Source organism: Bacillus rossius, chromosome 1 (genome assembly GCF_032445375.1).
Source record: "Bacillus rossius redtenbacheri isolate Brsri chromosome 1, Brsri_v3, whole genome shotgun sequence".
In the NCBI taxonomy this organism is placed as follows: domain Eukaryota; kingdom Metazoa; phylum Arthropoda; class Insecta; order Phasmatodea; family Bacillidae; genus Bacillus; species Bacillus rossius.
In genome coordinates this window covers 375456514-375480500 of record NC_086330.1, presented here as the reverse complement: position 1 = coordinate 375480500, position 23987 = coordinate 375456514, and the positions used below count along the sequence as shown (strand labels likewise).

The 23987-nt window shown below is 34.0% G+C and overlaps 1 protein-coding gene across 5 annotated transcripts in view; it reads left to right on the top strand.

Annotated features, from left to right (window-relative positions):
* LOC134528535 (glutathione synthetase-like) overlaps positions 1 to 23987 on the top strand; it is a 46271-nt gene that overhangs the window by 13419 nt on the left and 8865 nt on the right. For 2 of the 5 annotated variants that reach the window (XM_063362244.1, XM_063362245.1), the window contains exons 5-8: positions 14485 to 14651; positions 20311 to 20353; positions 22494 to 22567; positions 23419 to 23583. In XM_063362244.1, coding sequence (XP_063218314.1) covers positions 14485 to 14651; positions 20311 to 20353; positions 22494 to 22567; positions 23419 to 23583 — 449 coding nt within the window. Of the gene's footprint in view, positions 1 to 14484; positions 14652 to 18579; positions 18720 to 20310; positions 20354 to 22493; positions 22568 to 23418; positions 23584 to 23987 lie in introns of all 5 variants that reach the window. The other 3 variants (XM_063362247.1, XM_063362246.1, XM_063362248.1) reach the window with 2 other exon arrangements.

Here is a 23987-nt window from a genome sequence, read left to right as displayed (position 1 = left end):
TAAAGATCTCTGAAGTGAATAGACATGTATTCTGGTCGAACCATTAATTTCAACAGTAATATTATAAATTGATCTGGGACAACCGCGGAGTTCGTTCTTTAGCTGACAACAACGAGTGGATAGAAACTTCTGCACTTTTAGTGACGGAATTAGGGAAATTTCCGAACTTCTGGAAAACCATACAACCGCGTCGGTCGTTTCGTTCGTTAGGGATTATGTACGAGAAAGACATTTAAAATCTTCGGAAGAGCTCCAGAGGAAACCACCAGGCGTGCCTAGTGTTGGCGATGCCGACCCCGAACATCCGGAGGACAAGTCTTGGCCGTGACGACATTACGCTGTCTACAGATGAGACTGCAGTTTCTTCAGTGAACAGACTGTTGGTGAGGTCCATCCGTTTCTGATTTTACCACTTTCCAGAGCCAGAAGGACGTCCAGTCGCGGAAGAACGAGACGACAAATTCGCCGTAGCTTTGAACCCTCTTTTCAGTTCGAATCCAGTGTCTACCCAAATCCAGGAAAAATCCAGGAGTCCTAGTTTATCACTCATGCTCTCCGAGACACTAGTTTAGTCGGTAAACTGTTGACGTGATTTAGAGAATACTAAACCCACAAAACAGATGTGTAAATACTATTATTTAGGAAAGGCTTTACTCTTACGTACTAAAGAAAGTTATGACTCACAGTAATATTAAATAATAATGGAAATATAAATTAATAGTTTCAACTATATGGTGATTACTGTGATGAGTAAACGAGATTAAATACTAATTGTACGAAGGAATCCTTTTCGGTTTGTCTGATTCATAAGTCAGTAGTTTCAAGGCGCCCTTTAACACATAAATTTATATACCGACTAAGTTTCGCTATAAATATACAGTGTTGTTAAAAGTACTCGGAAAAAGTAATTGGGCTCAATTACAATTACTGTGGTGATAATGTAACTAATTACAAGTAAAAATTACTTTACATAGAAGTAATCAGTAAAATTACAATTACAATTACTTTCCGCTACCATTTTAAAACTGACCTACGATTAAATTTTTTTTACACTTTGTTACATTAATAAACATACATATATGTTTTGTTAAAAATTGATTTCATGTAATTTTTAAATTTATTATCTTAAATTAAATGAATAATATTCGAGGACAAACTTGCTTGCATAACATCAAAAGACTTTATACAAGTAGTGGAATTGACCTTACAAAACAATTGCATTTTAAAGTTCTCATCAGATAGATTCCCTCTCTTGATGGCAAAAACATCTTTGTCCAACACTAAAAAGACGCTCAACGGGAGCACTTGACAGCAGCGATGTGTTAAATTTTTAAAATGCAGATTTTAGGATAGGGTAATGTTGGAGACACTGCAAGTCACTATGGCTCTTCATTTTTGATCATAGATGTTGTGCACACGATCGTAGCACTACAAGCGTAAAATTATAAACTTTACTAATACAAAAGTGTATCATCTTCTTGCTCTTATTGTATTCATTATACGTTCCGAGAATAAAAGTAACGGCAAGTAAATATAAAGTATCGATTACCTTAATGTATCGATTACAATTAATATTATGTATTCCTATTACAAGTACGAATTACATTTTTTAAATGTAATTCGTTACAAGTATAAATTACTTGAAAAGTAATCGGTACAAGTAATCCGATTACTTGTAATTCGTTACTTAACAACACTGTAAATATATATAGCACTGGCAGTCAATGACAGTGAAGTATTATTTAAGGTAATATGGATACTAATATATCAAGTCATTGAAGAAAGAATTAGGTACCAAATGATAATTTATTCGTTGGTATTACGAATTCCTATACTGCCAGCTTATCTGTGGACTCACCTGATTTGTCTATACAGAAGTAGAGTCATCTTAGTATGACTAACAAAATTTGAAGCAGGTGAGCAACCATAATATGCACAATTCAGTTTGTGAATTTCAGGCCACATGAAGAGATTTGTATGTAGAAAAGTTTTGATCATGTTTTTTATAATTAGCATCTTACATTGAAACTAAAAAAAGTATGTTTTACCATCTTACTTTAAACTCATAAAGTAAAAGTAATTAGTGATAAAATTAAATGTTAGGGCTTTAAAATTCAGATACACTATGCTTAGGTTAGATATATGTTTCCAGAGATAATTGTGGACAGAATGGGCTTATTTGTAAGATTTGAACTAACAAACAGAATTTTTTTGCATTAACTATCTTATACATTTAACATTATTTTCTGGAAGTATTTTGTGATAAAACAATTGTTTTTCTACCTCTTGATAATGTTAAAGGCATCCTTAAAAACTCCTTAATTTTTTTATTTCACGTGAGGGTATGAACCATGGTAAGGTGTGTAAAGTGACGTGTAAAATAAGAAAACAAAATATTGGTATTTATATTTTAAAAATTGGTCTGTTTCATGAATTTAAACCAAAAGAAAATTAAATTTCTCAACTGTGAATCATGGTGTATACAGGTCCTGAAAGTCACAGCTGGTATGCTGGAACTCTCGAAACTTTAGTTTCCAGTAGCTTTTTGCTAACTTTCTTTTTGGATTTTGAGGCCTCTCTTCAGTTTATAGCCATCCGTGGACATTATATCTGAAAATGTTTTATCATTCTAACTTAAAAATCAGCTCATTCCTGCAAATTGAAGAAAATTTTGTTTTACTTGTACACGTGTAATTTTGGTTATCCTATGTATAGTTATCATAGAAAAGAGAGGGAGGGATAGAAAGGCCACTCTCTGAATAACAGCTAGAACGCTATTTGCAGCGCTGTTGTGGCCGTGCACAGTACTAACCGTATAAACATTGGTAGAAGAATGACCTAAGTAGCTATTTATGCTAAAACCACCTATGTCACAAGCTAGCATTACTATTGAAGTTTGCAATCGCATCTACAACATTAAGAGGATGGAGAGTTTTCAGCTTCTCGACGTTTATTCTCTGTATCCATTCATTGTATACCATTTCTTCGTAAACTGGGAAGCGGTATCTAACAGCAAATTTATCATCGCAACCAGGCACACAGCATTTCCGTACACGTGGCGGCATTGTATTTTACTTAATACGTAATTTTATACTCAATTTAACAATCTTACCTCAATGAAAATATGACCACTAAATAATTGAATAAATAAACGCCAGATATTTTCCAGTTTCCACCTACGAAGCAATAAGCAAGTAGCACGCCAATAACCTAAAGTCCTAAACAAAAATACGAAAGAAAAATTGCCACCATTACAAATGAGCCTTGGCAACGAATCGTAAACAAACATTGAGCAGTGAGCACACTAGCGCTCTTACGGCCGTGCACTCAAACAAAACGTTGTTCAAGCATCTCTCTAATGAGTGCACATCCCCTGATAGTTATGCTCATCATTGAATCACTGACTTTGTAACGCCAAAGAGATGTATACTGTGGAGACAAGCGTATCACGAATCAAAATTATTAGCCCACTCCATAGAGATGTGTATAAAATAGAAAATGTAAGTGTAATAAATTAAATTGTTATATTCATAATTTTTGATGGGTGTCTCTGGTATCTTATGAATAACTATGCTTATAATTACTGAAAAAGGCTTATAAATCAAAAAGTTTAGCTCTAAACAAAAAAACTGTGAAAATGTTTCCCTTTTCGGAAATCCTACCAAGTTAGTGTCATTTTGTACTTATGCAATTTAAATTTTTTTTTTAATTTTTTAAATATAGGTATTTATATTTTTGAATTTTATAGTTTCATTTAAAAACCGTTAGTATTTTTGTCTTTTATGTATATGTGTTTGTACACCCAAAAGTTTTTTTGGCACATTTGCTTTTTTGTAGAAATGCCCTTTTAAATTTTTATTTTATATTCTTCTTTCATGGTCACTTAATTTCTTGCTGCTTAAATTATTTGAAAATAACACAGAAATATTATAAATAATTCTCTGTTCCACATTATTAAAAGAAATTTAATTTTTAATAAAAAAATTTTGTGTATATTAAATTATCATTTTTCAATGGGCTCCTTACAACTTCGTAGTATTTCTATGATTAAAAATCAACATTTTATATATAAAAAAAAAAAAGAGTGCATGTAACTCAGTTCACGTGATAGAAGCAAAACTCCTTTGTCAATTCGAACCTTAACTTGTAAGCATACTGTAGGGGGTTAAACGGCAGAGAAAAAAAAAAATAATTTAAAAAAAAAAACACAGTTCTTAAGGCTAAGATCCTTAGTTTTGCAGCCTCCAAGAAAAATATTTCTCCCATAAATATCGTAGTAGATAAAAAAATTAATAAACAGTAGAATTGTAAATAAAACTTTGAATTTTGTAAATATGATGATGAAAATTTTCTCAAAAAATTCTTTCTTATTTAATTTTAATTTAGAAATTTTCAAAACTAAATATTAGGTGTATATTTAAACGGTACACAGCTGTTACTTTGCACACAACTTAAAGGAGGTACAATGAACAATTCTCCGGTTTAATTTTTTTAATACAACGTACAGAATTTAAATAATCTGAGTACAAAATATTGTGATTTAACTGTCACTTGCCGCTGATGAAAGGAACGAGTTCAACAGTTTGCCGCTAGAGCTCCGGTTAGTTCCGAGTTTACTCACTAGATGCCTCGAATATCGCAGGAGTTCAGGCGGGAATATTATCGCTTCGAAACGGTCAAAACACAACACTAGTATCAGCAATAGTAATCAATGAATTGAAAACCGTCTCACGTTGTCGACAATTTATATAGATATATTTGTCAGCTTTTCAGTGATGTAAATTATTATTAATATGCTTCACTTGTCGTGACAAATTTATTCATAGAATATTTTTTTTTATTTTTAAAATAATCTAACTACAATTACTGAATTGTTTTAGTAGATAGAGATTTATTATAATAGTTGGGCGTCTTAAAAAAAACTTATTTTGGAAATAATAAAGTGCTAAATATGATTATAATATCTAACCTGTTTCGTTTACGGGCATCTACGTGAACGTTGTACATTACATTTTATTACAACATTATTTCACATATTATCTTAGTGACTTCATTATGTATTTTGATATGAATCTACCTTAGCACATGAATGAATCCTGCAATCACGGTGTATTACAATAATAGCAAAATGGTTTCATATAATAATATAACTTCCAAAATAAATTTAAATTATTAAATTATTATTTATACTTCTATCCAAGAATCCTACATTCAAGACAAATAAATAATGTTTTAGATTTTATTAGAATATTTCAATTATTGTAAAAAAATTTATTTGCAAAATGACAATGATTTTCTATAAATTTATTTTATTATATTTCTTTAGTTATATTTATTTAATTATGTTTCTTTGATTATATTTGTACCTCGACTTTAGCTCTGGTAGAATGGGCTATACCTCTGGGTGTAATGTTACATAAATGAGTTATGATGAAAATATTAATAGTTAGTATTGCAAATTTATAGAGATGTTTAAAAAAAAAAATAGTAACTGAAGGACCAGCCGCCTATGGCAACTTCCTCCCGTAATGATTTAGTTATGTATATAACAATACAAAAATTAGGGCCAATCTTTCGATGCTGTCGTTGAACAATGGTTAACTAAAGTCGTTTAAAATTACCTTTGGTTTTTAACAATAGATTTTTCACTACCCAAGCATTTATTGTATCACTAACCTTGAGCAGTTAAACATTTTCGTTAGTTACATAAGTGCGTTAGAAACACAATTACAAGGCAGTGGCGATTCTTTTTTTTTCTTCTGGGGTCATGTACAATTATGTTTGTAAACAAATATTGGCCAGAAAGAATTAGGTATATATTTTTCAATTTAACTTCCGCTACATTATTTGCAACTATAAATGATCAAAGAAACATAAGTTCCAAGTGCGAGCACACACGCACGCATATGTATACATGTAAATACTTTTGAACAAATGAAATGAGGAGTTTTAGCAAATAAACATTCAGGTAATTTTCCAAAATAAAATTTTAAAGACCTTTATATTGTGTTCTTACATTTGCAGTTAGATTTATTTAAATTATTTGGCAAATATTACAATCTAAAAACTTTTTTAAGTATGTCCAGTAATTGTTTTTAGGTAATTTTATTTGTGTTACAAGAAACCGAAGACCTTGCTGAAGTAAAATTATTATGTATATAAAAATGTGTTTAAATGGGTGTGTTATACTTAGATGAAATTGATCTAGAATTATATGAAATAAAATGCTATTGTTTTACCAGCCTTTGAGCTTTCTAGCTTACGTGAAATTGTTATAATTAAACTTTATTGCCTAAATTTTGAATTGCTCGAATATGCAAAAAGTAATTCACTCGCTCACACACTGGCCTATACAAATTCCAACCCACTACCAAAAGAGCTGGAAACTTGAAATTTGGGTCGCAGCCTCAATGAGGAAATTTGGAAAAGTACCGATTTTTATTTTCTAATTACTAAAAAAATAAAATTAAGAAATATGCACGCACCTTTAAAATCGGTGTATACCTTCTTTCGGAAGAACGTTGTTGCAGAAATTATTGTTTACTTCTCATGCTTGTACAAATTGAATAGTACTGTAAATGTATTTGATGACATAAGCAATAGTAAGTTATTAGCTGATATTGAATACAAACAATTTTTTTCGTGACTACAAAAAATAAGGTTTTCTGCTTGGCGAGTGATTAAATTATACTAATGTCAAAAAGATGTTATCGGGAAAAAATAAATGAAGTTATTTTATACCACTGATTCACTACCCATAAAATCAAACTGCAAAGTCTTTGCAACTGGTATCTCACACAAGAAATATAAAACATATTCGTGCTTCATTTTGTATAAAAATAAAACACATATCATATAATATCGGGAGACAGCCTTGAAAATCGTGCCTATCACCAACATGGCCAATCAGACTCATTGTCATGTTTACGATGGCAAGACAGCTAGCAAACCAGTTCAGTTTATATGCAGCTTAACTGAAAAATTTATTCAATATTTTCGGGGTAGTTTTACGCTCAAAATTAATACAAAACCAAATCAGCAATCCTTGTATGATCATTTATAATACTACAAAAAATCTTCCATTTTTCTTTCGAATTGTATTGAGCACTAAAAATATTGATTTACTTTTGGCCCAGGTTTTATTTGACGATACTCTGTAGAGTTTCGCTTGTTTGCATTGTTTATTTATCAGGTTTAATTCATGGCCAAATTAATTGAAGTGTAACACAAATTATTTATATATATATATATATATATATATATATATGTCTGGTTAGGAATCAGTATGATGTACTAGAAAAAATATGTCCTATCAGTGTAATGAATAGTTGTACCCTTACAAGCGTTGAATATTTATGAAACATTTTATTTCTTTGGTATTTAAAGCCGCAGACTTGTATTTTATTTATTTCATTTAGACAACAACATGCGTCCGTGTTTTCTACATGGCACGCTCTGTAATATTTTGAATGTTATAGTAATTTTGGCTTTTTAAAATCTGTGATTTGTGCAGTAGACTAATTTGTAATTTTTTATAATTTCTTTTCACATTTTTAATGATCCATTTGCTAATAGTATATACACTTCTCCATTAATTATAATAAACACATATTCCATTATTGGAATTCTTTCAGAATGGGTATCACAAGACTACAAAAACTATTCTCCTGCATAAGAAAGGTGATAATACCAGTAAAGAAAATTATCGTCAGAGAGCAATTACGTCTTATATCTAGGGACACCTGTATTTTGCGAATACATTTCGTGTCAAGGTATTTTACAAAACAATGTAGATTTTTCTTGTAATTATTGGCTGTGGTCGGTGAAGGCTGTTTTCCCGCACTTGACGGGGCCAATGAGGACGTAGTTACCGTACTGCTGCACGCCCGCAATTCGCCAAACCTCTAAGAAAAAAGCTACAGTTATGTGTGAAATAGCCTGACACGAGATGTATTCGCTAAATACATGTGTCCTTACTTATATCGAAAAATATTTGAACATTGTATGATAATTTTAAGTATGAAAAGTACAAAATACTTTCAAATTTTATACATGGTTTTATATCAACTCTAAGCAGTAAAACATATACTGCTTATTTTCTACAAAATATATCTATACACGGCAACTGTTTATGAATCACTTGAGTTTTTTTATAAAGCATCTAAGCCCTTGACTGTATAAATATATTGTTGGATGAATTAACTAAACTAGGAATACTATAAAATGCACAAAAATGACATAAAGCATAATCTATCTATTTAGCACAGCCTGAATAATTCATTTCCTATTGTCAAGACTAAAATTTAAAAAATGGCGAAAGAAGCAGTATAAAATAACTATCTCATTATCTTTGCGGGTAACTCAAACATCATACAAACAATACGAAATATTCTTAAACGCAAGAAAGAATATTTTAAACACTGTAAATAACTTAGATTTTAAATCAAAGGATAATAATCAGTCTGTAAAATTTAGTTTTAACGATGAGTTGGAAACAGAACATCAAACATATAGCATAGGTGTTACTGCCAACAGAGAACTCTCACAAACAATACAATTCCTTTCTGCGAAACCTGCAAGCTCCGGTACCTTCTGTAATTATATATATATACTTATATACTTTTTTCGATAATGAAGTCAATCTGAATTTATTGCTATTTTTTTTCCATATTTTTTTATACATTAGATGTATATAAATATAAAAATTTATGTAACAGGATGAATCTTAAATGGTTTGAACAGTTATCTATAATGACTTAGTTGGTTTGTTCATTAAAAGCCTTTCTTTTTTACTGTTCAAGTTGGATTCCTTTATAACTAAAAAAAATATATATATCACGTAACTAAAAAAATAAATAAAAGAGCAAACTTCTGTTCGTATAAAGGTGTTAATTTTATGAAAATAATGTAATACAATTTGTTCTCTAGATAAGTAGATTTAGAAGTAAGACTTCATATTTCAGTCGTTACCATGGTACGACTTCCGAAAAAGTTTGACATATATATATATATATATATATATATATATATATATATATATATATATATATATATAAATCTGGAAAAAAAGGCAATAAATTCAAATTGACTTTATTATCGAAGTAGAATAAAACACAAAATACACTTGCAGAGAACCACCAAATATATTGCGTGTTTCTGTAATGGAGTTAAACTTTAAAATCGCCTTTATTATTTCAAAACAATAATTTAAAACTCCAAGCAAATGTAAGAACACGTCTTCTAGATATAACGGAAGATTATAATGCCGTGTCCGAATTCGCCTGAAGAATATACATGTAGATACTTTGGAAGTGACTTCGCAAGGCTGTCAGAAATGGACGTGAAGTATGCTATGCAATACGCAAGTAAATGAATCTGTGTAATTCTCGCGTACTTCCAGTTGAAAATAAGTCTTCATTTGAAAATTTTTTGGTCATATTTTATATATCATTTAAATAATTTAAGAGGTCGTAAAATAAATATCATTTATTTTGTATTTTACTGGTATCAATAAATAAATTGACAAAATTAATTTATGGATGTTTAAAACGAAGTTTCAACAAACACATGTACATATTTAGCCTACCGATCGTTACTACAAAACAAAAGTCCAATAATAATGTAAGATGCCGTAAATTCACGTGAAAGCGATGGACTAATTTCACATGCGTTTAAAAATAAAATCTAAACATCCTTTTCGGCTGGCTAAACATTGAACATATCCGGATTCGTCAAATGCAAGTGAAGTACGCAAGGTTGTAAACATGTAACTGCATTACTTTATGATTAAATTTTAATATAATTATGCATACCTCCAAAAAATGTTCATTTAAAATTAGTATTGTATTGGTGTTTGTATTAAAATATAATGTATACCGGGTATATTTTTATTGTGTTTTAAGATTTGTTGACTTTTGTACCTCATGTACTTTTGGTGAAAAGTGAAAATGTAATTATGTAGGTATTATTTATTATCAGGGCCCAAGGCATAACTATATGTTCGTTGGCCGAAAATGAATTGTAGTTATACTTGTATATCTAAGAAAAATATTTGTATTTTGTATCAATGTAAGTATTTTATTATAAATTTTTTATATTACTTACAAATATTTTGTACTCATAATATATAGTTTCCATTTGTCTTAAGACATAATCAAATTATACACTCAGCAAAAAATATTTATTGGTTCGCAATTTTTCATTGTTACAATATTTAAAAATGTTAATTTGCTATTAAGCAATATCAACTTCTAAAACGCGAGTAAAAATTATCATTAAATTATATCAATGGCATATTTATTGCATTAGTATTCCTTGCTCCTAATCACTTACTCTGGTTGATTACCTTCTGTATAACCTCAGTCAGTGATCGTAATTTATGTACACCTTTTCCCCACTAAGACGATTCAGGTGCAGATTCTGGAGCAGTGTTTTTTATGTACGAATGTGTCAATAAATCCGTCAGTTTGTGGGTGGTGTTGGGGGGGGGGGGGGAGGAATTACTACTCTTAAAATATCACTTTATCTGTATGCTTGATAAAATATCCTTTGGTTAGCTCCCTCTGAAATATTCTTATACAACCTATGACGTGTAGCCTACTCCTTAGATATTTTACTTCCAACACGTTTCATTGCGTAGAGAAGGCGATTCTTCGAGTATGTGGCCCTTTCAGAATTAAATTATTATTATTAGTTACAACTGATGTTTATTTCGAGCCTCTTTGACTTCCAGTTCATACATAAAAGACGAACTACCAGTGATGCTTGACGTCACCAGTAGGGATAGCATGAAGGAGCTCCTCATTTCGCCAGACGCGACTGGCATAAACAAGTATTTATATTGCAATAATAAATTACTAAATGATAGCTTATTTTTCGAAAATATGATTATGTTTTTTACAAGAAGTACGAATGCCAGGACATTTACTAATAACATCATTTTTAAACATCACATATAAAAAAGGAAGTGTAATCAAAAGCAACAAGCTGCAGGTCAGCTAAAAACGCAAACCAAACATTTTTCTAGCTCTAGCCTCATGTATACATACTTAAAAATATCATACATTTAAAACACTAAAATTAATGCAGTTACCTGCAATATTTTGAAGACATATATTCAGCTACAAAAAATTCTCGGATAGTATAAAAAGTTCGCCTGTATATATAGTTGCACAGAAAAATACAGTCCTAATGAGATATCAAATATAGCAAATAATACCGCTTTGCAACATAACGTCATGCTATTAGATGGTCAACTTTCAACTGTTTGTGTAATACACATACGCACACACCTGTGACAAAATGTGTAAAGAAATAAAATTTGTAGGAGCGCAAAACCTTTGTAGTACACAGTTAAAAATTATTATTATTTCTTTTACGGGGGCAGGAAATCTACATTACTGGCCAACTTATTTGAATGTAGTGGTTAGCTGTGAACGAGCGTTCTTGCAAAAGAGACCAAATCTGATAGTTTTGGCCACATAATCACCGCAGTAAAACATACCATTTGTATATCGTATATGTGTAGTGCACCAAATTAATATTTATTATAATTACCTTGGGTTGCACTCGGTTGCGTACGGGTTTCTAACTGAAATGTACCAAAAATAGTAATATTTATTCTCTTGCGCTTTGTTGAGGATCGAGTAGTCTTGGATGGGTGTGTGGGAAAGGGACAGAGAGGCAAAGGGATTGGAAATCTAATGCTCGCCGAGGAAGAGTACACCCTTCCCCCACCCCCCTCTCCCCGAACCAGTCGTAAACATGACACCCCGCTGGGCGATAAGAATTCTGAGAACAGCGTCCTCTTTCCCACCCCCCTTCTTTTTTCCGCGCGTCGCTACATCGTTCAACCGTACTGCTAGTGCGCTCTGTTGAGGACAAAGATAACTATGCGTGTCTTTGCCCGCTCGCGAGAAACTCAGGATCTTAGCCTTAAGTACTTTTTCAAGTATTTAATAATCCTAACTTTTTTTTGTGTTTATTTGAAATGTGATTAAAATAAAAATAAATTAATAAACATGAATAAACGAAATTTACTTCAAAATAATTTGCTTAGGATATAAATAATACTTGATCAATCAGTAATTATAAATATTAACAAGAATTGTTACTCGCTGTTGGAATACTCACACCATAAAGAAAAAAACTGTGCATGTTTCTGTTTCTCCAAACAGTTCTGCCATTTGGAACATGCCAAATCTTTTGAACGAAATATGAAATTCATAACAGGTAGCGCTATCTATGCGGGAAATGCAGGGACTGTCTCAACAGCGCTCTCTACACTGCTGGTTGAACAAGGAGGAACGTGAGCGCACTGGTAGCAAATATAACATTCAAGGCATCCATAGCTGACTGGATAGAATACCTATATCTATATTCTGAAACAAGCACATGTGCATACACTTGTCCTATTCTTTCGTTCATTTATATCTTTCGGTTCTATTTTGTTTTGGGCGGGGGATGAATCATCGCACAAATAGTTGAATGAAAACGAGCCCAAAAACTTACTTAGCATAGTGTCTCTGTATATCTCTTTGACCAAGTACTTATTCTCTGCCCTTTTCGCGTCAGAAAAGTTTCACAAGAATGTTTCACGAAAACGTTGCATTAAAATTTGGCCGAAGAATTTTCACTTCAAAAACTGTAAGGAAATTTTTGTCAAAAGGTTCTGAAGAAGTCCTGATATTGGTTCACTATATAATAATTTTAGATGCCCTGTCAATGTTTTTGGAAAGTATTTAATTATGGATAATAGTAATATATTTGCAATTGTGATTTCTTATGTTTCAATATCAGTAATTATTACTTGTAACTAGTTAAGTATATATGTTACTGAGCTCATTTACAAGTCTCCAGGAATTTTACGAACACTGCGTAGATCCAGAATATACAAAGCAAATTGGTTTTGTATGTTTGTAGAAATTATTTTGAAAGGTCCAGCAAAACTCTAAGAAAACATTGCACCAAGATCTTTGATGTGTGTATAATTTGGCAATTTGCTATTTGCGTGATTTTTTTATTTTTTTTATTATTATTTATAAGAGTTTCAAGCCCACCATTTTTCTGTTTGTTTCAAAGATTTGTTAGTATCATTACAGCTGCATGTCACAACTTAACTAAAACTTGTGATATCATTTATTACAAATATTTCCAGGATTCAAGCCTTGCCTATACCGTATATCAAGCATTTGAGAAAGTATGTATTAGTGAAAGAGTGTTACATATATACTTCTTTTTGGCCCTACTTTTGTTCCCCTGTACTACATCCACAAGATTGTCTTTTGAAGCTCAAATCACTCCAGGAAATGTATTGGAAAAATATTTTACTGAATATTCTTAACATGAGACATGTATATGTTTGTAGGTTTTCATAGTAATTTAGAAATGGAGTCTGGGTTAGAATAAATGAGCACAAGTTACTACTGCGGCTTCAGTTCCGAGACGTACTGCCGATGTTCAACCTTCTCCTCTGATCTAGATAATTTATTTTCTGTCAGTTTTAGTTTTTGCCTGCCAGTTAGGGTTCAAGTTACGTGGATGGATTTAGCCTGACTACTAAGGGCACAGTACAGAGGACCTAGACTGTGGATACCGTGGAGTGAATGTAGAGGTAGAACGCAGGTGAGGCTGTGTAGTTTCAAACATTTTTGGCCAATGTTACCCGTGCATACAAACACCTGACACATTTGCTTGACCAATCAGCAGGGCTGCCGTGAGGCGGGGGGGAAGCGCTGCAAAGAGGTTTTAGTTGAGTTTTGAGATTTTTTGTAATGCTAGGGTTCACCCTAATGAGATGGGAAAAAAACAAGTCCACTGTTAATAGAATTCATAGGAAACTTAAAAATTAATGCAATATGCACAGATAGTGTTCACAGTTATGGCAACAGTAAAGCTTACAGTTTTTTTTGTGGGTGTTAGAAAAGTTGTACATTAAATAACAGGGAGAGGCCCGACAAAATGATTGGCATCCCGGGCCTTGGTTTCTGTCGACGACCCTGGCAATCAACGTTAGAAAGAGAAGAAAAAAAATTGTGGTAAACTAACAATTTTGTCAGTTAAAATAAGCACAGCAATACAACTCAACCTGTTTATTAAAACTGCTGTAAAAATATATAAAACAAAAACAATTATTAAAAAAAAAGGAATGTACGGACCTTGGAAATACCTTAATATCTCATACTTGAGCTCAGAATTCACCAGTTTTTTTTTTTTTTACGCAGTGATGTGTAATCTGACCCTATGTATTGAAGCCTAACTCGCTCTTGTCTATATTCACTCTACGGTAGGTACAGTGAAACCCTTTTAAGAAGTTTTTCTGCTTGAATAAGCTTCAATGGTTTTGCACCTGATAAAAAAAATATTTTTTGCTTATATGCCTTAGATTATTGAAATATTTGTGTAATTTCTTAGGGGGTTTATGGTGTGAGGGGAACCCGTGGGCGTGTGCGGAACGCTACAGCGCGCTGTGTGTTGTGCACGCAGCCAATACGGCTAGGCCTGTTCAGGTCGGACATAATGCTGGAAACCATCTGCACGAGGAACGGTGTCCCGTCGATGTGCGAGCCTTACTGCTGCTGGAAGCAGGTGGAGATTAACACAATTGCCTCGGGCTTCGGCTGGCTCGGGCCCTCCTCCTCGGCCGTGCAGAGGTCAGGCTCGCTCGCCCGCGGCTGGCCGCAGCTCACTCACTTGGAGCGCCTGTTCACTCTCGCTCCGAGTGTGTCGGCTCGGCCAGCGAGACGGTAGTTGGTTTTGGGTGATGTACTTTTGCTGTAGACAAAAAAAATTTGTGGCAGTATATATCTTAGGTCCTTTTGACTTATGGTTTGCAAAATAATTTTGACCTCAGCATAAGTAATTATGTGCGGGCAGGCAGCTATTTGTTCTTGTAACAGGATACTTGTGATAGTCACAGCATTGTTATTTTTCAAATCATGCAAAGAAATATTGAGTAGGCTATAAAAAATTCAAATTAGAAAGTATATAATTACATAATATGTGCTTACATATGTTCAAAACTCAGTAATTGTGAACAAACTAATAAAAAAAAGGTCAGTGTAAAAGATGAATTACAGGTGGAAGAGTATTTTTTTAATGTTTAATGGGAGTCAAAAAAACTATAACTAACTATATTGTGATTCTCTGCTTGGCAGGACTATTAAGTGGCCATTGATTAACTAGTTTTTAACTGTTCCTGTACTTGATTAATTAAAATTGTTGGTTGAATAGTAATTGAATTCATGTAAGTGAATAGTGCTGTCCAGCCCATATATGTCAATCTAGCTGAGAATATATTTAAAAAATACGGATATATATATTTTGAACGGAGGTAACAGTCTGACATTAGACGTGTAGACTAAGATAACGTATGTGCATAAAACTTATCAATCTATTTTAACAGTAGTTTATTTTTTGCTTGTACTTTGTTTTTGAGAAGTAGTTGTTTGCAAAATACTTGTTGCATGTCATCACTAGTCTTCTCTGTGTTTTATATTAGTTTCTGTACCCTGCATTAGGCTCCTAACATATGGTATGTTGTTTGTAATCATGATAATCCGTGTGCTTATACTGTTTTTATTGTTTTTTTTCTTCTGTAGTTTTGTTTTGCTGCTTGATGATGTAGAAGTGTGTAGCAGTTATTTACATCACATAAAAGAGGATATTACTAATACTATGTATTAAATTAGAGTTTTATATAGAGTCAACAAAGAAAAAAAAATTTTTGCTGAACAGAATGAGTCTTTGCTGGCCATTGTCTGAATTGGCTTGGTTTTGTGGGTTTTTCCGTGTCAAGTGGAAGAAATAGCATCCAACGTTTCGGTCAACGTTGCTGTCAGCACCTTCAGTTGCCCACTGAGGTACATAGGTAGCCTGCTTGTATGTAAGTACTTTCCTAGGTAGGGCAAGCTTCTTGAGAGGCTGGAGCTGTTGGCCAATCAGGGCCTCCATCCTTCTAGTTGGCTGGGTGGTGTGGCCAATCAGGAACAAGCTTGTGTGGTTGGCTGGAGCTGTTGGCCAATCAGGGCCATTATTCTTCTGATTGACTGGGTGGTATGGCCAATCAGGCAAAAACTTGTGTGGTTGGCTGGAACTATTGGCCAATCAGGGCCACCATCCTTCTGATTGGCTGGGTGGTGTGGCCAATCAGGAACAAGCTTGTGTGGTTGGCTGGAGCTGTTGGCCAATCAGGGCCATTATTCTTCCGATTGGCTGGGTGGTGTGGCCAATCAGAAACATGCATGTGTGGTTGGCTGGAGCTGTTGGCCAATCAGGGCCATTATTCTTCTGATTGGCTGGGTGGTGTGGCCAATCAGGAACAAGCTTGTGTGGTTGGCTGGAACTATTGGCCAATCAGGGCTATCATCCTTCTAATTGGCTGGGTGGTGTGGCCAATCAGGAACAAGCTTGTGTGGTTGGCTGGAACTATTGGCCAATCAGGGCTATCATCCTTCTAATTGGCTGGGTGGTGTGGCCAATCAGGAACAAGCTTGTGTGGTTGGCTGGAACTATTGGCCAATCAGGGCTATCATCCTTGTGATTGGCTGGGTGGTGTGGCCAATCAGGAACAAGCTATTCTGGTTGGCTGGAACTATAGGCCAATCAGGGCCATCATCCTTCTGATAGGCTGGGTGGTGTGGCCAATCAGGAACAAGCTATTGTGGTTGGCTGGAACTATTGGCCAATTAGGGCCATCATCCTTCTGATAAGCTGGGTGGTGTGGCCAATCAGGAACAAGCTTGTGTGGTTGGCTGGAGCTGTTGGCCAATCAGGGCCATCATCCTTCTGATAGGCTGGGTGGTGTGGCCAATCAGGAACAAGCTATTGTGGTTGGCTGGAAATATTGGCCAATCAGGGCCACCATCCTTCTGATTGGCTGGGTGGTGTGGACAATCAGGAACAAGCTATTGTGGTTGGCTGGAACTATTGGCCAATCAGGGCCACCATCCTTCTGATTGGCTGGGTGGTGTGGACAATCAGTGGAACTATGCTGTGGCAGTCCCTTATTTAATCTCAAAATTGTGGAAGATTGTGTATGTAACTGTGACCTTAATTTGAGTTCGTCCCTGGGTGCTAGCTTCATTCGACCAGTGCTTGATGTCGTAGGAGGAGTCAAGGGCACAACGTGCCATTGTAGTCATAGAGGGTTCCTTTACACCATCAACCTTCAGGAAGTATGTTCACACAGGTGCGCTTACTTGTGTGGCCACAGCGGGGTAGTGCTCTGGAACTGAGTTTAAGGCGGGGGTTCCCTGTATTTTTTAAAATTAATTTATGTTCCCAGGAGAAATGTTTGTAACTTCTGTTGGTATGTCATTTATGGGAGTTAATGAAAAACTGTTTTCCACATGGGTTCATTTATGTACATAGAAATAATCTGTTCAAACTTGAGCAACTGAAAAAGGATTTACTTTGAGTGTAATCGCTGTTCTGTATTGTAATATATCCGCTTTGTCATTTATGCACATATTCCTGTGTGAACAGTAACATTGTGGTGTAGTTGGTGGTGGTGGGTAGGGGGTGGTGTGAGCTATCTGATCTGTAGTATTGCTTTTGTTTTGTGATCACAAACTTAATTTTTATTTGATAACACTATTCAAACTGGGTTATATCTATCTTTCCTTAAGGTTGGACATATTGTTTTGTACCTGCCAGTATGTGGTAAAAATATCATTGCTTAAAATCTAGCAGGCAATCAGTGCTTTAAATGTGACGTAAGTGTGTAGCATTATTTCATACATACATACATACATAAATGTAACTATTTGAAATATTAAAACTGGCTCAAAGGAATATTTTCTCTTAAATTCAAAGATGTGCTATTTCAAGAATTTTGTACACTGTAAGATTTCTCCAAGTCAAGTCCTGGAAGAGATCAAATCTCATAAAAAAGGCCTTAGTTCCCCCCCCCCCCCCCCCCTCCCCGTGATACTGGTGGATTCTGAATGTGGTACTGTTGCATGAACTTGGATCATTCTGAATTTAGGTACTTGAATTACATATAGGTATTGAGAATGACATTTTGGGCTTGTAGGTTTTTCCATTGGCTTATAATCAAGCATTAGTTTATTTATCTAATTAGTAATTAGATTTTTTGTTTGGCCTTGGTACTACTCCATACTGTGTTATAAATTGTGCCTTATTGACACAAATAAAAGATGTTTACAAGCCCATAAAGCCAAATAAACAGAAATAACACATCTTAATGCAAAATTGTGAAAAATTCAAATCATCTTACATTAAGATGTTTTTCTTGTACATTAAGTTATTATATATTTAAAGGTATGATTTAGTTCACTTAAATGGCTGCAATTTTGATGCTGCTAATAAAGTTTAACTATGGTAAAATAAATCAGGTACTTTGTTCTTTTCACAAAGATAAAAAAAAACTAATTATAGATGTCTTGAGAGTTCTAAGAAATTGGCTGCAGTTGTGTTAGTTGTGAAGGAAAGAGTCAATGTTTCGCCAACACGTGGCGAAACAAAACAAAGCAGTTTTGTGGTCGATGATTGTGGCGTCTGGTGTTTGGGTGGCTGGTCTCGTCCCGGGAGCCTGAGAGTTGGTCTTTGTTCCAGCAGAGCCTGAGCCTGGGGCTCTTGCGTTCCGACTACCTCGCGGATTGTCAGCACACCGAGTGTGCCATAAAACAAGTTGAGATAAACACCATAGCATCCAGTTTTGCTGGCATTACCACGGCTGTTGTGTTTCCCTTAAATAGGTACGATTCGGATAGCGGCAAAAAATAGTTTATACTGGTTTCCTGCACCTCTTTAGTCCATTCGTTTCCGTACACAGTTGCATGCAAGCCACCTTCCTCGTTTCAATACAGATTTTTAATACTTTTTTGTAATATTTTAGTCTGTACACTGATAATAACGCACAACAGTTTCTGTTTGTTATAAATTAATTGTGGCTTTCTATTTATAAGGGAAAGACATGTTTGTAAAATTCTAGGGATAAGGTTCTTCCTTACAATTTATCCTGTACTCGGAGTGTTAGGGTGTGTTTGTGTGTGTGTGCGCACGTGCGTGCAATGATGACTAATTATAATTATGTTGACCTTTATATCCAGTTTGTTCCTTTGATTGTTCTTACTTTTGGCATACTCGCTAAGTTATTGTACACATACTAGAATTGCTGCTGTTATTCTGGAGTGATTTTACTGTACAAAGACATTTTATCTTGAAACTAAACTTTATGATTATTGAATTTCTGACCTTTTGGTTTACTGCATTTGAATTTCATGACATGTCTAAAGAAAAACAAATAAATGTTATAAATAAATTTCATACACTTTGTTGAGTGTTGTCTTGGCCCTGTAATTATGAGTAAGTTCAGATTGAGTTTTTAATTGTAGTAACTACAGTATTTTGCAAGAGTATTAACTCTGAAATGTAACGATAGCCGTAGATAGCTGTAGTTGTTTTGTTTGTGGTTGGATGTTGTTTTTGCTGTAGAAAAATGTATTTCTTGATGAGTAGTAGTTATTAGGGGTTTGTATTTTTGTTAAAAAAAAAACTGTGAGATTAAAAATTATTCTTATACTTATTGTAACATTGTAGGGTTGTGCATTTTAATATTTTAAACTTTAAAGTGTAAATTATAGGTAATAAAAATTGGATGTACATTAGGGTAACATGTATGGCTTTTATTTTAACATATTTCTTATGTTAGAAAGGATTTTTACTAAGCTATTTAAGACAAATTGTAACAGCTCAAGATATCTTTATACAAGCTCAAAATGTTTTTTTTATTTTCATCATTCATAATACTTACTGTTCCTTACAATCATAGCATGTCATTATAGCATTTAATTAAAAAAAAAAAAATATGAAGTAACATGGTTTATCAGTTTTCATAATCAGTTATTAATGTATGCAGGGTCATAGAATTGTTAGTTCATTGTGATAGTCTTCTAACATGTTCAGTTGTCTTAAATGGAAACATTTATACTGTATTTCCATTGTTATTCTGAAATTTGGTATTTTCAGCTACGGATACTTGGTCCTTCTTATCATCTCCGTTGGCTCTGTGTGGGGCAGGACTTGGTGCAGATGTCACTGATATCACCTCGACAATGGACTCAACACTTACACTTTTTTTAATTTCTTACAGTTTATTACAACATCCGGTTTTCATTGTCACAAACAGACACCCACACACATATATTTTTGAGTTGTATTAAGCATGATCATATATTTAAATGGTGTAGATCATGATAGAGAATTAAAATTTCTTTTCAATGTAACATGCTTTAAGGAATATGTTGAAAAATTTTTGATGTTTATAGTAATTCCATTTATTTCCAGATATGTGTTACAAGAACTTGGCCATGGTGATAAAATAAAAAATGTAAGTATTTTTTGTTTAAGTTATTTGTTTATATAATTTAACATACATAGTTTCATTTTTGAAAAATTGTATTTTATACTTGAGGTTGAAATATGTTCTTTAAATGTTGTTATCATTTGTAAATGTTTATGTTGTATGGTGACATCATAGTTAATTTTTATTTAATATTAGCCGGACAGAAAATTAACCTCAGTGGCTTATTCAAATTGTCGTGAAAACTTTCAGTATTAATGCTGCGATCATCAGAAAAAATTATTCTACATTAGCTGTAATTTTTGTGTCTCTGACACTTCACTTTTCTGATTGTGAACTTGTTGGAGGATTCAGAGGTTTTAAACTGCTTGTATCCCAGCTATTATTTTACTAACTGCTTAGCATACCTGAGAGTAAAACATAATTTTTGGAAACATTCTCACTTGAGCCTACTCAAGTACAGTGTAGTAGTCTTCATCTGTGGTTCAAAATGATTGTTTGGGATGAGCACTGGAGTCACAGGTAGTAGTAATACATCTTTGTAGTAAGTTGGCAGGACAGGAGCTGGGCACAGTTCAAAAATTTAGACAACATAATTAATTTTAAAAATGAAATATTGTTATTTATGATGACAAATGAAGGTTGGGTATGAGGAGAGAAAAGAATTATAGGGTAGGTTGTAGGAATGCAGAGAAGGAAATGTGGAGTGAAATTCTGTAATATGACAAGCAATAAGAAATAGTACTCCAATCCCTCACTTAGCACATCTTCAATTTGCACTAATTCCTCTAGCGCAATGTTAATTTTACTGCCCCAGACTTGAACAGCAGGCCTGTAAATTCCCGTTAGCACGAAATCACCACAAAAAAAAAAAAATGTCGGGCATGACGCCACAAAGTCTGTTTCAATTCAGTAATCAACAAACAGATGTACCGTAGCATACAGTTAGCCGTTAGAGGGGGGAAGAGATGCGCGCGCAGGTCCGACATTGCTGTTGTACAAACATCAGCCATAGCAAGTTCAGTTGTGGCTACTGAGTGTAAAGGACGAAATGTTTTTACGTCGGCACATATGCCGCCAGGCCACAGAAGCCGTGATGAACTTCAGTCTGGCAAGTGGCAGGGAACTCGCACACACAAACTGTGTTCAAGTATTTGAGACAAAACTAGAGGTGTTACGGCATGCAAAAGGTCACGAAGGCCACACTTGTGTTGGTCGCACTTTAGTTTTGAGCAAGTCAACTTGCACAATCATACGAAATAAGGACTCTATCAAACTTTTATATAAGTCTGATGTTGTTGGTTGTACTAGTGGAAATATATTTGACATAAGATACCGGTACAGAAGTGAACAGATGATTCACATGGAAAAGGTTGTTAAATGAATGGTGCAATGAAAAAAAAAATCATGGGCATGACAGGATTGGTGTGAACAAAGCAGTGATACACAAATAAGCTTTAATTTTTGAAAAATGAAAATGTAAATATCTGAACAATAATATCGGTTTCACTGCCAGTAAAGGATGGTTTGAAAAGTTTGCGGAAAGGTACACGACGTGAGTTGAAGGTCACGCCCGGGCGGGCAAGTCAACCAGCCGACTGATGATAACTATCTCCCGTTACGCGGTGTTGAAATTTGTCATACAAAGTATTTGATGGTAGGCTTATAAAGTCAAATGGTGTGACATATTTATCATTGAGTGTTATTGTACAGTGTACACATTTATATTACGTAAAGAATATTTCCCTACACATTTTGGAACACATTAAGTAAATTAGCCTTGCTATTTATGGAGACCAGTGCTTCAGAATACGTGATTTTGGATAACACGAACATTTTTAGGAATGCATTAGTCGTACTACGTGAGGGATTGGTGTACCTCATGCTCATGCTATTTAAATTTTTTATGAAAGTAAAATTTGAATGTAAATTTTTTTATGTATTTTTATTATTAATTGCATATCAAAAAGTGTTTCATTTAAATGAATAACTATTAAACTTAAGATTAGAAGCAAACTTCAGTGGATGAGAGATGACCATATAAAATTATCAGAACAGGTTTGAAGCACCAGCAGTAAAGTTATCATAACATTGTGATATTTTTAAAAATGTGATTTTCAGTAAGTGTATGTGCAGGATAAATATTTACCGCATGTATTCTTTTTAGCTCCCCAAAAATTCTGCTCTTGAGGGCCTGACAGACGGACTTGCGACTGCATGGAAGATGTACGGTGATCCCAAGTGAGTATGCACAGTTTATCATACGTGAGATATTAACAATAATGGTGACTGCAGAGTAAATAAATGGTTATATAGGAAGTACACAGATGGTTCTTACCTATGGTACTATTGATTCCAAACTGTCCCCGTCTGTTGTTAGCTAACACAATAAAAAAAGTGCCCTTATTTATGTATTAAAGCATTTACATATTGGCCCTTAGGTGCTCACCATAAAGATGCGTGAATTTTGAAATACTCAATCCCATCTCACCGTGTACAAGAAAACTAATTAAAAGATTGCCTACACTAATTAATGGGGGAAAAAACTCAAGGAATGAGATCTTCAAAGATGCAAGAAAAATCAGTTTTATTTGTATAGAATTTAAGTTGTCACTTATATGCATGTAGAGTTATGGTTTGGGAGTATTAAAAAAAATTCTGTATTCATTTATTATTTGATATTTAAGTTAAAATTTCAAATGTTATATATATATATATTTAAAATTTATATGTTACTAATAGACACATCAATTAGGACTCATTCACAAAAAAAAATGGAGAAAGTGTAACTTGTGTGAAACCAAGAGGATTTATTAATAAATTGTGATTTGTTTTCTGCGATCTAGTACATACATGCTTTTCATATATAACAAATAATTTGGGATTATAATGAAAAAAATAGTATAAATTATGCTATTTTTTTTTGAAGCTCAACGGTCAAAATTTTTTGTTGTTTGTTATGAAGTCCCATTTGTAATATTTGTTGGTTGGCAGAAGGGCGCCCAGGGTGATTTTGGAGGCGAACACGTCACAACGCCGAGTCGTGAAACACCACAGAGCCGGCAGGTCAGCGGGAGCGATGCGTGTTGCAGTGCCGTGGTGATGATGGTGGTGGAAGATGTGTCGTACAACATCTGCGACCAGAGGTTCCACGAGTTCCACCTGAGGGAGCGCCACCCCGAGATACGGGTCGTGAGGAGAACGCTGACGCAGATAGCGGCCTGGGGTCAGCTGGGACCCAAGAAAGAGCTCCGAGTGTGAGTGCAGTGTAACATTCCACAATTACAGATGGACCTCTGTGTGGGTGATGTTTATTTTTTTTACTCAGCGAAGTTTTTTAGTTGGTTACAAGGCCCTGTAACTAGGGTATTCGAAACCGGAACCGATTTTCAGAACCTGGTACTAGTCTTTTCTGTACCCTTTTCCGTACTAGTCTTCAACGGTACTAAGAATTCCTGGCACTTTCGGTACTAGGTAGTTATTTTTTTTATCAATGGTGCAATAGTCTGTGATAAAGTAGTAATAGTTAATTTTGAACAATTAAACAAGTTTTTAGTGAAAAAAAAAAGTAAAAAGATAAACATTTGTGTTACAAACAATTTTTTATTGCAAATAGTATCTACTAACGTGAACAAATCGCTTTATTTTCAGCCTTACTCTC